Source organism: Typopeltis vanoorti, chromosome 1, assembly GCF_054136105.1.
Source record: "Typopeltis vanoorti isolate ZY-2024b chromosome 1, IOZ_Tvanoo_1.0, whole genome shotgun sequence".
Lineage (NCBI taxonomy): Eukaryota > Metazoa > Arthropoda > Arachnida > Uropygi > Thelyphonidae > Typopeltis > Typopeltis vanoorti.
In genome coordinates, this window is record NC_143549.1 from 27921850 (window position 1) to 27938165 (window position 16316).

The 16316-nt window shown below is 36.2% G+C and overlaps 1 protein-coding gene across 7 annotated transcripts in view; it reads left to right on the plus strand.

The window, feature by feature from the left end:
* LOC150109855 (histone deacetylase 4-like) overlaps nt 1-16316 on the plus strand; it is a 579471-nt gene that overhangs the window by 416057 nt on the left and 147098 nt on the right. For all 7 annotated transcript variants that reach the window (XM_090397008.1, XM_090397036.1, XM_090397014.1 and 4 more), the window contains 2 exons: nt 5741-5796; nt 8996-9083. In XM_090397008.1, the coding sequence (XP_090253134.1) occupies nt 5741-5796; nt 8996-9083 (144 nt within the window). The remainder of the gene's footprint in view (nt 1-5740; nt 5797-8995; nt 9084-16316) is intronic.

Below are 16316 nucleotides of genomic sequence, written 5' to 3' on the forward strand. Positions count from 1 at the left end.
TGATCTAATTCAGTCTCATTTGCTGTTATTAGTACTTGTGTGCACGTGTCTTTGTAGTAAGTTCCCAAGAAGATGGCAACGTGACGTTCGCCGAAATATCGGAAAGTATATATTAAAGTTTATTTAATCTATATTTCGAGTATACGCTGTCAATTCCTTAAATATTAGTTATCATGTTTAACAAGCGTATAAACCTCTCAACAAGAATAATGATCATCCACGGAGATCTCTTCGCACGCAAGTCCCGCCATTATGGCAAACTGAAGCTGAAATTATCCAGACAACTTAACCGTCTGGTATTCCTAAAACGCTGCCGGGATAATCAAGTCATCCCGAACTGTGTTAAATTTAAACACCGCTTCATCTCACAGAAAGCTCTCCGTATTTACAACCGCGGTAGCCAGGCATTACTTCGGGAGCAAATTACCGCTACACGCGGTTCCCTAGCCGACATAAACAGAGCTATTTCAACGCTAGAAAATGAGCTTTCACTTACGCTAAATCACGAGCTTTGGTCGGTCCTACATGACGTCTCGTGTACGGCAGCTAAAAAAGAATTTGAACGAGTACGAAGCCGACATATCAACAAGTTTGATCAATTAATAAAGAACTCGGCATCCAAACCTAAACTACAAACCAACACTGTTGTTAACCTTTCGTCAGCTACCTTAAAGCCAGAAGCACTCCACGCTCTCTCACGTGGTCACAACTTCGCCATTGCTCCTAAGAAATTACCGGCCGAAGAATTAATGATCCAAATTGAACGCGGGATTCGCCAACTTCCAAACCACATCGCCAACGATATTAGATTGGATGTAGCCTGTGTTCTCAATAAAGCAAAACCTCCAAAATCCAACATATCCATTAGTGAATACAAGGCACTACAAGAATTGAAGAGAAACAAAAAAAATAGTGATCACCAAAGCGGATAAGGGGAACGCCACTGTGGTACTCAATCTTAAAGACTACACAGGTAAGCTCAAGGCTCTATTATTAGATCGTTCCACTTACCTCCCCATTGATTACAATCCCACCAACTCACAAATTAGAAAACTCCATAGGCTCCTTAAGAAGGTCACTTCTTGGCCTGTGGAGATTACCAACAGACTAAAACCCTATAACTCTAGACCCCCCCCCCCCCGCATATATGGGCTCCCAAAAATACACAAAGAAAATGTGCCATTATGTCCCATAGTGGATGGCATTGATTCCCCCACTTACAAACTAGCCAAGCATTTAGCCAAAGCGCTCTCACACTATACTGGCAATACACCATCACACATAAAAAAAACTCAGCCCACTTCAAAGCCAGTATATAAAACCTTACACTCCAACATAATGACATAATGGTCAGTTTTGATGTCTCCTCCCTATTCACGAATGTCCCCCTCAAAGAAACCTTAGAGCTAATCCAAGCTAAATTTCCTCCCAATATCTCAGCCCTATTTCAGTTTACAATGAACTCAGGCTATATTTCGTTTGGCAGGAAAAATTCTACAAACAGATAGAGGGGACAGCCATGGGTTCACCACTTTCCCCACCCTTGGCCAACTTCTTCATGGAGACGTTTGAAGAGTAAGCCATAAACTCAGCCCCACAAAAACCTACCATATGGCTTCGCTACGTTGATGATGTTTTCGCTATTTGGCCACATGGTCCGGATTCACTCCTCTCCTTCCTAACACACTTGAACAACCAACACCCTAGAATCAAATTCACCCTGGAAAAAGAGGAAAACAATAACCTCCCCTTCCTAGACACACTAGTCACCCGCCAACCTGATGGAACCTTGGTTTTCTCAGTTTATAGAAAACCCACCCATACAGGCAGATACATTCACCAACAATCCCCCCCCCTCACAACAATATGGAGTTAAATTAAAACATTATTCAACAGGGCAAAAATAATCTGTTCTAATGATCAAGCCCTAACCACTGAACTAAATCACATCCGTGACACTTTCTCAGCTAATGGCTACCCCCTCCAAAAAATACTTAACCCAGTTATCCACAACCCACCACCCCCTCCCCTTCACAAAAAAGATTACTCTAAATCCATCACCATTCCCTACATCTGAGGCACCTCGGAAAAAATCAATAAAATCTTAAAAAAACATGACTTGACCACTTGTTACAGACCACATAGAAAACTGGCATCCCTTATCCGCTCCACCAAAGACCAACCACTTCCCCTAGACCTACTTGGTGTATACCAGGTCCCTTGCAGCTGTAAACTGTCCTACTTTGGCCAAACAGGCAGGACAGCAAATATCAGAATCTCAGAACACAAGGATTACATCCGATTTCACCAGTACAGCCACTCTGGGCTTGCAGACCATGCTCTGGATACTCGCCACAGAATAAGATGGAAGAAAGCCACAGTAATACACCGCAGCAAGTTCAAGTATGAAAGACTATTCATGGAATCAGCCTCGGCCCTTAGGAACATGCCAAACCTCAACAAATTTGGATGCATGAGACTGCCCCAAATTTGGGAAACTTTTATCAGAAGAACTTCAGCCCAAAGGCCAAGAACTACCAATATAGCCCACCAGGGGGCACCATCAGGACTTCAGGAAAACGCTAGCTTCCTAGCTTCAGTCTCATTTGCTGTTATTAGTACTTGTGTGCACGTGTCTTTGTAGTAAGTTCCCAAGAAGATGGCAACGTGACGTTCGCCGAAATATCGGAAAGTATATATTAAAGTTTATTTAATCTATATTTCTAGTATACGCTGTCAATTCCTTAAATATTAGTTAACATATTAAAAGAAAGACAAATACCGAATAATATCCTAAAAGCTGTCACAAGTATATATGAAAATAATCAAATACAAATAAGATTAAATCACGAGCTATCATATACAAGAGAGATAAACCAAGGGGTCCGAGATAAACAGGGATGTTCCCTCTCAGCAACTATTTTTAATATCTACTTAAATAAAATGATAATAAAATGGAATAAAAATTTACATCAAGGAATTAAACTTTCACCTACAGTGACCTTACACACTCTCCTTTTTGCCACGACCAAATAATAATAACAATTTCTGAAGATAACGTAGAGAAAGCTATTTTAGATCTAAATGAGATAGCCAAAGATTATGGTATGATAATATCAACAGAAAAATCAAAAACTATGGCCTTTAAAGGACAAGATCCAGCAAGAACTAAAATAGTAATAGATAACCAGATCTTAGAACAGGTGAATTCATTTAACTACCTAGGATGTATGATCACATATGAAAATGAAAAAGATATAAACATAAAAATTGCAAAATATTTAAAAATAACAGTGTAATTAACTCTACATTTAAACCAAACCTAGTTCAAAAGCAAACCAGACTAAAAGTATACAATACATTAGCCCTACTGGTCTTAATGTATGGAAGCGAAATCTGGACAATAAAACAAAAAGACAAACATAGATTAACAACAGCAGAAATGAAGTTTATGAGATAAACTGCAAAGTATACCCTATTTGATCACAAAAGAAACGAAGATATTATGAAAGAATTAAACCAAGAGCCAGTAATTGAAAAAATTAAAAAATATAAACATAAATGGATGGAACACGTTCAAAGAATGAAAACAGAAAGATTACCAAAACAAGTCTTAAAGTACAAGCCATTAGGAAAAAGAAAACCAGGACGTCCTCTTAAACGATTCAATGATGACTTCTAAGGCCGGAACAGGCCATACTAGGCCTAAATCCTTGATACGTATGATGATGATGATGATGATGAGTCTTTTAAGAAAAAAACCCTGCAAGCTTATTAATTAATAAATTGTATAACAAAAATATTCTCTGTGTCCTTTCCTTTAGTGTTACAGAGTGATCGGCATTCATTTTAGACATCAGGCATATTAATAATTGAGCCAGATTAAGCTCATCATCTGGAGTATACACACATATGGAGACAAGCTATATTACATTTTACACAGTATATACTAAAGAGACATTGATTTGATCAACGGTTATTCTACTGGCCTGACCTCTAGTGAAAAATTAGAATAAATTGAATTAAAATAAATAAAATAAAATAACTACATCAAAGCTATATTCTACTTAAGACAGTATCAGAGAATTTTTTTTTCCCTATAGATAATTTTATTATACCAAAAATTATGTCCCAATTTAACATGAAAATTGTTATATTAGATTTATAACATTTTATAATCAACTCTTAGGGAGAAATGTTATGTAGGTAGAATATGTGCTTTTCATATTCTTGGGATTTTTAGATCATTATTGTTAAGATTAGGGTGGCTGATAAGAACCACCTTATCCATAAGAACCTTCATCATCCACACTAATTTTAGCAATAATGATGGTCTAAAAATCCCAAGAATATGGAAGGCATATAACCTTCCTCCCTAAGAGTTAATTTTACATAGGACTATAGGTAATCCAGGATCTTAAATCTAATATAACAATTCTCACATTAAATTCGGATATCATTTTTGCTATAATAAAACTATCTATAGGAAAAAAAAAAATTCCCTGATGCTGTCTTAAATAGAATATAGCTTTCATATAGTTATTTTATTTCATTTATTTTAACCTAATTTTTCACTAGAGATCAGGCCAGTAGAATAACCTTTGATCAGATCGGTCTCTTTTAGTATACTATGTGAAATGTAATATAGGTTGTCTCTGTGTATATATGTGTATACTCCAGGTGATGACTTTAATATGAAGGTCAAAACATCGGAAATTAAAATTATTATTTCTAACATGGTTATAGAGTCCATAATTTGTCTAAAATGAATTCTCTGTGTGTAAATTTTATTCCTGGAATATAAGCAGTACAGTCTAGAAGATTTTCCATCCTAATTGTAGGATGTAATTGTGTTTATTTTTAAGAATTCTTTCTGAAAATTTTGGATATTTTTTGAATTTCAGAAAAGAAATAATCTCAGAAATATTCTGAAACTTCAGTTTCATGTGGCTTCCAAGATGGAAGATAAAGCTAACCTTTTTATGGAGCTATACCTTTTTTTTTTTACTAATCAATTAGTAGTCATTACAGTATTCAGTTACCAATCAGTAGTCATTGCATTAATGGATTGTTTTTTAATTTTAATTTTTGAGAATAATAAATCAGATATAGCAGGTAATATGAAGATAAGGATGATGGTAATATTTAGATGAAATTCTTAGAGCTTGAAAAATGGTGTGAATTGGAAAAACAATGTGGAAAGTGCATTTGATGTATTGTTACTAATGTATTGGGCCACTTTCCACATTGTTTTCTCAACTTACATAATTTTTTAACTCATTTCTTAAGAATTTCATGCAAAGATCACTATTATCCTGCTCATATTATTATCCAGGCCTCCATGGAGTCAAAAAGACTCATCGTGGGAGGCCATTTTTAGGAAATACAAAGTCTATCATACCACTCCTTGAACTCATTAACTGTCCCCACTCCAACCACTCTCTCAGGCAATGCATTCCAAGGTTCAACCACCCTCCATGCAAAGAAACCACTCCTCACTCTTTTGCGCACAGCATCCTTTCGTAACTTCCAGGGATGGCCCCTTGTCATTGCTCCTTCCTGCCTGTGTGCATTATTATTTTAAATTAATTATTAAATACTGGTTGGATAGGGGATTCTTCATTAACAATAAAGCTTAGATTTATTATCTTAAGAAATATAATCTTTTGGCAAATGATGAAATAATGAATTCATATGCATATTTCATAACTATAGATTATTTGTTTTTCTTATATTGCAGAATGGTTTTGCAGTTGTGCGCCCACCAGGACATCATGCAGAATATCAGCAAGCTATGTAGGCAAACCAACCTTTATTTTTTTAAATAATTAATTTTATTTTATTTTCTGTCTTAGTTTTACATAAACTTGCAGTTTTTTTTTTCTTTCCTTTTTGAAGTTAGTAAGAATATCCACATGCAAAGCTAATTCGTTATGTTTATGATTTCATTCTGGAGTCATAATTTTATTTTCCTTAACTTATTTATTCCATGCGCTAGTCAATTTACATCATGTCATTTGCACATGAGGTAGGATGCAACGAATTGTTTACTGCTTTCTGTTTGCATATTGGGTGGGCATGTAACAAATATCTTTCAGAGAAACCAAAGCTGTGTAGAAGGGGAAAACAACTTGTTGGTTTCAAGCTATATAAATAATCATTAATTATGATCTATATTTGGGTGGTATGGTAACGTAAATTATTAAATGTGTTGTGAATTATATTTCTGCACATTTTAATGAGATGTGAACCATTTACATGATCGACACTTTTAAAGGGGGGAAAGAATAAACATGAATATAAGTAGATTCACTATAAATAAATCCAATAATTTACAATTCTGTTATGGGTGGTGCAAGAAATTACTATTATACATATGGAATTACATATCCTGTAATCTCCAGACATGAATATACACATAAATTTATTTTAAAAAAGTGGGAAATTGAGAGGTGATTTATTGCAAAAAATTACTAACCAATAACAAATAAATGGCTACAGGGAGGCAAAAATTCATCAATTAAATTATAACATATCAAAGGATTTTTGTTGTGTTGATTGAGCAAATGAACCTGTACAGTGTCTTATTTAGTTTCTGTAGTTAATTACCAAGAACAAATTAAACTTTTTGAGATATGCTAATGATTTTATTTGATACTGAATTTGTGATGTGTTCATACTATAGTATTTTGAATTATTATTACTACTACTGCCAGCCTGGTTGATCAAGTGAATAGCATACCTGCTCTCCATCAAAGAGTTTGCAGGCTCAAATCCCACCTTAGGGCATGGATGTTTGTGATTGTCTTTCATCTTCATACAAACAAATATGGTGAGAGAGTATACACTCTCCCACCATGTGAGAAGTAACCCAACCTAATCCTTCTGTGATGGGATATCAGCGGACTCTGCACTAAGCAGGACATAATGCTAGGAAAAAGATTATTACTGCTAGTATTCAGTATCTCCAAGATTGCATAGATATCTTCAGTATATCTATGCAATCTTGTGACTAAGATGAAATCTATCATACCACTTATTAAACCCACTGACTATCCTATCAGGCAAAACACATGTTGCAACCACCCTCCACTCAAACTTCTCAAACTCTTGCTCACTACTTCCTTTCACAACTTTCAGGGAATGGCTCTTGTCCTTGTTCCTTACTTTTGATCCTATATGAAACTCTATACCCACTGTCAATTCTTTAAATCCTTCTCAAAAGTTTAAATGCTTAAATCGTGCACTTCTTTAATCAGCAATTAAAGAAGATGAATGCCTCATTCATCTTCTTTAATTGCTTTAATATTTTTTAGATTTTTTGGGATTGTAGCCATTAGCTAAGAAGGTGTTAAGGATATGGTTAAGTTCAGTAGTTTGGGCACTGTTATCTGAATTGATTAATTTTGCATTGTTATAGAGGGTTTGTATAATCCCATATTGTTGGGAGAGAGGTGGTGTGACTGCTGGTGAATGTATCTACTGTGAATATATGTATAGCAAAACACTTCCTGTAAACAGAGAAAGCCGGAGATCCATCAAACTTGTATCTAATCAAAGTGCTTAGGAAAGGAAGACTGTTGTTTTCCTTTTCCAAGGTAAACTGGATCCTGGGGTTGGTTGTTTAAGTGTGAGAAATTGTGGAGTGCATCCAGGCGATGCAGTGAAACGGCAAACACATAATCCACATAGCATAGCCAAACAGTGGGTTTATGTGGGACAGAGTTTAAGGCTTTTTCTTCAGAGATCTCATAAAGAAGTTGGCCAGGGTTGGAGATAGTGGAGAACCCATGGCTGTCCCCTCTGTTTGTAGATTTTCCTTGCCAAATGAAATAGCCTGATTAAACTATAGATCAATTTGGGTTTCCTTTGTAGTTAAGATTTGAGACATTAGTGAGAGATCAAATATAAAACTGACCTGGCTGTTCGATGAGAGTTCACCTTTTAGGCTCGTGGAGCAGCTAGGTTAATAGAGCTGTTAGTTCCTAGCACATTCTGTTAAAACACTTGGATGAAATTCCATCCAGTCTTATAGCTTGATCGATTTCCACAGTGCTTTCCACAGTTTCCCATTTCCACAGTGAAACACATCCTTTTATGCAGTTCTAAGCCTTTAACCCTCCCCATTGCTCTATGAAAAAAAAAAATTACCATCTCAGGATAAAATACTCTATTAATTTAAACAGCTCCACTATGCCATCTGCATTCAACACTCATTCCTACTTCCATCTAAGCATTCATCTATATCCATTTCTTCTTCAACTGGCCACATAATTTTTTGCTTTGTTTTGTTTTTTAGTGTAGTGCTAGTCTTTTTCATATTTGCCTTCCTTACTATATTTTTTACTTTCCTGGCTTGATCTCATATTCCTCATACAACTGAACTGCTCTCCACCTTCTTATACTTTTTGCATAACCATCTTTTCATCTACAGCTCCTGTTTGATTTCATTAGTCATCCACTTTACACTAAGTCGTTATCTTTTTCACTTGAGGAATGCAGTTTACCACAAATATTTCTTCACTAGCTCTTATACACTGCTGATCTCTCCCTTTCAATGCCTCCATATATGAAACTTTCCTAAACTGATTTAGTGTAAAGTGGATGACTAATGAAATCAAACAGGAGCTGTTTTATTTCATTAGTTGAAAGGAGAAAGGAATTTGTAGAAATAATTCCACAAAAATTTTGCAAAAAGCATATGTGTTGACTTGAAATAAGATAATGCTACGCATAAGATTTTTGGTGATATACCATTAAGCACTTCACAAATACTAGTTTCAAACAAAAATTCCACTAAAATAATTGTAACTGGAATGCCATATATAGACAAATTTATTAATAAAAAAAAAAAATGTGTCTGACTGTAGAAGGGACATTATGTATTCAAGCCAGTACCTTACTGAGAGAGATAACAGTAACTTGTAACAATTTGCATAAAACAAAATGATGCTCTTTAAAGATTCTGTTTTAAGGTTTTATTTTCTTGTTCTAGGGGATTTTGTTTCTTTAACTCAATTGCCATTGCAGCAAAGCAACTTCAGCAGAGGTTAAAAATGGAAAAGATTCTTATTGTTGATTGGGTAAGTAAATTTTTATTTAATTTTTTTGCTTTAGCCAGAATGATGTTAAATAGAATGACTGAGGACTCACACCATGGCAAATACCTCTCTAAAGAAATGATATTCTATAATAAACTATAGAAAAGATCTGGTCTAAGACTTGTGCAATTATTATTTTAAACTCTACTGAAAACATTAAAAGCACTTAGAAAACTTGAGGAAATTCAGTTTGCAATAGATAGCTAAATTTCCTCACAACTGATGTCATAATGCATATTACAAAATATAGCCATTGAATAGTGCTGTATAAAATTATTTGCTTCTTTGTATTAAATTGGGCTTGAGAACACATTTACAGGGAAAAAAATGCTAGTGGTGTTAGTGAGCAGTCGATGGTGTAGATGATTGTGGCAGTTCAGTGTAGTTGGTGGATTACTTAGTGGACATGGAGAGTTGTAGAGTTAGGTACCCTCCCTTGATGAGTCTTTGAAGTCCTTGCAGGTGCCATGAAATAAAACGTTTTTCAGAAGATAGTATACTAACTTCATATTTTGAAATATGTTACACTATTAGGGAAAAAACATAATAAAAAATGAACAGCTTTACTTTTTAAATAAATGAGGTTTGATATTATTAGGAGACAACTCCAGGGAGTCAAGGACTCATTGAGGGAGGCCACATACTACACACACACACACCAGTTATCATACTTATTCTTGAATTCATTCATACTGCTTGCACTCACAACATCCAATGGCAATCCATTCCAATCACACACCACCCTGTGAGAGAAAAATCTAGTCCTCAACCTCTTTTTAGTGGCCTTCATTTTTGATAGCTTGATGTTAACTTAGGTGTGAGACAGCAATGCATGTTATTGTTACGCTATGTCATCATACTGTGGCTTAAACACATTCAAATTCTTTGCAGACGCCACACTCTCAACAAGGCATGCCAATCATTCACAACTGCATGCAGAAAACCTGCTTCTCATACTTGCCTTATACAGCTTCCAGGGAATGACCTCTTGTTCTTCCCTAATCTTCACCATTTTATGAAAAACCTCTTCAGCATTGATTCTACAACAACTCCTTACTAACGTTGTGTCTATCGTATCACCCCTCTTCCTCCTATCCACTAGGCTCTGTAAATTACATATTCTCAACTTTTCTTCATATTCAATATTCCAGAGATCAGAGACTATCTTGGTCACCTCTGTACTGTTTCCAACATCTCTTCATCCTTTTGAAAACCAGGTGATCAAATCTGTACAGAGTAATCAATGTGTAGCCTAATCAGAGCCTTATACAATGGAACCAGACTTTCCTTACCTCAAGTCATTGTCATCTGCATCATTCCCAGAATTTGTTGTCCTCACAATTATGGCAATGTTTCCTGTAAATTTTAGATCCCTATCTATCACTCCAAGATCTTATTTCCTCCACCTACAACAATATATTCCCACCAAGTGTAAATTCTACATCTCATCTTTGTTTATCAGATTTTAAAACCTTACATTTTCAACATTGAACTGGCATTCCCATACCCATCCACTCAGTCTATTCAAGTCTTCTTGTAAGGCCACAATTTATTTCATTCCAACTTGCATCATCTGCAAACAACTGAATATCCCAATCGAAGTCTTTGCCAATGTCATTAACATACAGGTCAAACAGCAATGGCCCTAAAACAGACCCCTGAGACACACTACTAGTGACTTTCCTCTTTTGGGATATTGTTTCCCCATACACAACTTGCTGATACCTATCAGATAACCAATCTTTGATCCAATGCACTAGTCTAATATCCAACCCCATCCAGTACATAATTAATTATGCACCTCCCATTTAATAATACATCACCATGTATTTTGAAGGTATTGTGCCAGGAAGTAGGCATCTGCTTTGACATATTTGTTTAATAATAGTCTTGCATTGGTTTAAGTTCAAAAGTACATAAGGGAGATGGACTTAGTCTGTCACCTCCCTTATGAAGCAGCATAATTTTGCCTTCCTTCCCCTCCTTTTGAACTTAGTGCAAGACTCTTATTAAACAATATGTCAAAGCAGATGCCTACTTCCTGGCACACCACCTTCAAAATACATGGTGATTATCAAATTCCACAGATTTATTAACATCAAGTTTGCTCAATTTCCCATATACCTCTTGCTCACTTAGTGTCTCTTCATCAACTGCTCTCAAGCTCTCCATGATGTCACATTCACAAGAATGAAAGCCCTTTATGAACTGCTCATTAAATATCTCCACTTTACCTCTTCTGCAGCAGTTATTCTTATACCATTTTCTTCAATCAGTGTCATCCTTTCATAATTCTTAAGAGACCTCTAGAGAGCTAGGAACTCATCGAGGAAGACCACATACTAAGTTCACCAGCTATCATACATATTCTTAAATTCATTCACACTGCTTGCACTCACCACATCGAGTGGCAATCCATTCCAATCCTGCACCACTATGTCAGAAAAATCTAGCCCTCATCCCCTTCTTGGCAGCATTCATTCTCTGCTTCTATGAAATTTCAACTGAAATCCTGTATGACACTTTCAGAAGTTTGCATGTCTCAATCATATCATCCCTCTTTCTCCTGTTTACTAGTGTCTGCAGTCTACAAATTCTCACTCTGGCTTCATAATCAGTATTCCACAATCTTGATATCATTTTTGACACTCTCCTTTGCATTCTCTTCATTGTATTAGAATTAAAACAGAAGCCAGGAGACCAGACCTGCACACAATAATCCAGGTTATTATTTAAGGGCCTTGTAAAGAGACAAATGACATATTCATTTGCAATTATCTTTTGAGTTGTATTTGCAATCTTTTCTACATGGCCCTGAACTTCAACTTCCTATCTACTAACACTCCAAGATCCCTACTTTGACCAGTGTCTTCTGGCATAATCCAACCAATATAATACAACATTGATATCTAATCACACCAAAGTGCATGACTTTACATTTGCTGACATCAATTTTCCCATGTCCACAATTCCATCCTTTTTGAGAATAGGACTGGTGGTGGGAGGACTAAGGGCCATACATGGAAGCTGGGCAAGAATGTGGTTAGCAGGGGTGTTAGAGCTAGGTTTTTTACTTGGAGAGTGGTGAATGAGTGGAATATGCTGCCAGAGTCTGTTGTTGAGTGCTATGACCGTGAATGAGTTCAAGGCGAGGTATGATAGATACTGTGTGAATGTCGAATAGTTGTTTTTGACATGATGTTAGGGCCTCCCTTGATGAGTCTGTTGACTCCTTGGAGTTGCCCGAAATAATAATATATGAGCGTAAATAATGTGAATACAGCATTTGTTTGCGTCATTTACGCAAAAGAAATATTTAGAATAATTTTTGTAAGCGTAAATCTTATTCTGAATTGCATAGCTAAAAAGAACATGCCAGCCTGTTTATATACCAATCTGCATCACTAAAAGTTTTATTATTTCATCAAAAAGATTGTCTCATGTATGGATAACTGTAATATTAACTGGTAATTAATTTACGGAATTAACAACGCATATAAAGTATATTAATTAAAGATAACTTTAATGAATCATTCTATATTTCGGCAATGTCACATTGCCATCTTCAGGAACATAAAGATATGGTATGTGCACTAAGGAACTAACAAAGCAAATGAGGAAGAAAGTAAGAAACTAATTTTGTTCCTAAAGTCCTAATGGTGCCCTCTTGCAGGCTAATTTGGTAGTCTTGGCAGTTGGGCTGAAGTTCTCATAATGAAAGTCTTCCAAATTTGGGGCAGTTTCATGCACCCAAATATGTTGAGGTTAGGAACGTTTTTTAGAGCTGCTGAAGATTCTTTGAATAATCTTTCGTATTTAAACTTGCTGCGATGGATTATTTTTGTTTTCTTCCTGTGTTCTATAAACAGATAGAGGGGACAGCCATGGGTTCACCACTTTCCCCACCCTTAGCCAATTTCTTTATGGAGACATTTGAAGAGAAAGCCTTAAACTCCGCCCCACAAAAACCCACTATTTGGCTTCGTTATGTGGATGATGTGTTTGCTATTTGGCCACATGGCTCAGACACACTCCACTCCTTCCTAACACACTTAAACAACCAACATCCCAGAGTCCAGTTCACCTTAGAAAAAGAGGAAAACAACACCCTCCCCTTCCTAGACACTTTAATCACCCGCCAGCTTGATGGATCTTTGGTTTTCTCGGTTTACAGAAAACCCACCCACACTGGCAGATACATTCACCAGCAATCCCCCCCCTCACAACAATATGGGGTGATAAAAACACTATATAACAGGGCAAAATTAATCTGCTCAGGTGACAAGGCCCTGACTATGGAACTAAACCACATCCTCAACACTTTCTTAGCAAATGGCTATAACCCCCAAAAAATCCAAAAAATAAATACTAAAACCTGTACACCACAACCCCCTCCACAATGAAGACTACACCAAGTCTATCACTATCCCCTACATCCAGGGCACCTCTGAAAAAATAACTAATATCCTCAAAAAATATGACCTTACTTCCTGTTACAGACCATATAAAAAGTTGGCATCCCTTATCCGCTCTAACAAAGACCAACCACTTCCCCTAGACCTACCTGGTGTATACCAGGTCCCTTGCAGCTGCAAATTGTCCTACTTTGGCCAAACAGGCAGAACAACAAATATCAGGATTTCAGAACACCAAGACTACATCCGGTCTCACCAGTACAGCCGCTCTGGGCTGGCAGACCATGCCTTAGATACCCACCATAAAATTCGTTGGGAGAAAACAAAAATAATCCATCGCAGCAAGTTTAAATACGAAAGATTATTCAAAGAATCTTCAGCAGCTCTAAAAAACGTTCCTAACCTCAAAAAATTTGGGTGCATGAAACTGCCCCAAATTTGGGAGACTTTCATTATGAGAACTTCAGCCCAACTGCCAAGACTACCAAATTAGCCCACAAGAGGGCACCATTAGGACTTTAGGAACAAAATTAGTTTCTTACTTTCTTCCTCATTTGCTTTGTTAGTTCCTTAGTGCACATACCGTATCTTTATGTTCCTGAAGATGGCAATGTGACATTGCCGAAATATAGAAGTGATTCATTAAAGTTATCTTTAATTAATATACTTTATATGCGTTGTTAATTCCGTAAATTAATTACCAGTTATGTCTAACCAACGTATATGTCTTACTACTAGAAACTGTAATATTAACTAGTGGCTTTTTTTTCCCACTTGACTAAGAACTTTATATTTGCTCTTAACAAATCTAACAACAGTACTGCCAAGTAAGTTTAGCCTGTGGCCTCTACGATACACCATTCTCAGCAAATTTAATTATTTTATTCTTAGTAGTAATGTAACGTGACTTCTAGCTTATGCGACTTCTTTTCACTGAAAGCAGTAGCAACCATGCTTATAATTTCATCAAAGCTGTGACAAGAAAATAATTAATATAAACAATTTACAATTCACAGCCAATGAAACACCCAAATCCAAAGAGATGTAGCAAGCAGTGGCACACCCAGGTAGCGGGCCAAGGGACCCTGATCCTGCAAAGAAAAAGGAAAGATGCTCAGTCATCAGTTGTATGCGATGCATAGTGTGTATTCTCAAATTGCCTACTCAATTCTGCCCCCCTCCTCCCCACAAGATTAAATCCTGAGTGCACCACTGGTAGCAAGCAATGAATGTTTTAAATGAACAGCCATGGAAGGGTGCAGCGATTTGTTTCACAGGAGCTGCTTGTTGCTAAAAAAAAAAAAACCTTCATATGAGCTACTGCTGCATTGTATGGTGGAGAGTCTGGAATGTTTTGATAATCACCTAGAACAAAAATGATATTAACCATGCTACCAGCCAAGATGTCAAGGTTATCATGGATGCAAAGTGCATATTAAAATTATAATACCATTGATATTACATTGAAATATATGATGGATACGAAGCGTATGAGGATGCGTATATTATCCATAATGGCTGGTAAGGTGGTTAAATTAAATTGATATAACCACAAGAAAGAACATATATTAAAATCCTTTAACTGCATGTTTCATCAAATTGTGATAAATTGTTCTTTTTCTTTTAGGATATCTAAGAAAACATAAAATTAATTGATTTTTCTTGTGGATGTTCATCAGAAACCACTTCCCCTATCGTATAAATGGAGGCTGGTTATAATTGAAAAGTCGTATAAGCGGATCTTCATAAAGCAAAACGTCATAAGACTGGTATTATGGCGAAATAATAACCTGAAGGATTATTGGCCCCAAGTCACTAATCTCGGAGCCTATAAATGCTTCTCGCATTATCGTTAAATTAAAACATAATCACTAAAACTTTTTGGTTACATCAGTTTAAAAAACATCAGCAAAAATCAATCAGCTAACGCCTTTTTGTTCCCATGTAGGGAGTAGGCGAGGTTGTTTTTTTGCCCTATCTAACATTTGGAGACTGAGTGAGCAGTTCAATCTCCACTGGTAGCCAATTAGAGATAGCTGGCCCAAGACTATCACTAATTAATTGGCATGCAGTGAAGAAGGCAGCTAGTAAGTGCAGCTTACTAGCTGCACTTATGTGGTAAGTGCACTTATGCACTTACCACCTAACCCTAACACAAAATATTGTGTTAGGGTTAGGTGGTCTCTAACACAATATTTTAATGTCTGAAAATAGTGTGGTTCGATGGTCGATTTTCTTGAGTGTCCGGGAGGAAAAACCCGCTAGCCCGTGCCAGAGATCAATTAACTCTGGAACTGGTTGAGAAAAAGGCTTAGAAAAGGAAAAGAAAAGGCTTAGAAAAAGTTCCTCTAGTCGGCTACTAGATTTGAACGCCTTTCGTCATGCGGTCAAGCTCTGTGTAGTGCAAATGCCACAGCTACTGAGCTACACAGGCTGTTTTAAGAAAAAAACATAAAAATAATAAACAAAAAGTTGTAAATAATATTTTCGCCATAATGTCTTTCTCACAAACAAGCAAAAGAAGTTAGCTGTTAGAAGATTCTCAAAGCAGGGAGAAATATAAGAACAAACAATAAACAAAAACTGTAGTTTGACTTGCTGTTTAGTCTGCTTCTAATGGAAAGACAGTTTTCTTGAATTGTACATAACTTACATCCTTTCAATCAAATGGAAAATTCTAAATCTCCTCCCATTCAAAAAATATAAAATAATAAATAATAATTATTGTACTGTTTCAGAAAAGAAAAGAAAAAAATTTTAAAACATGCATTTCAAAATTTAAAAAGCAATGTAATTCAAA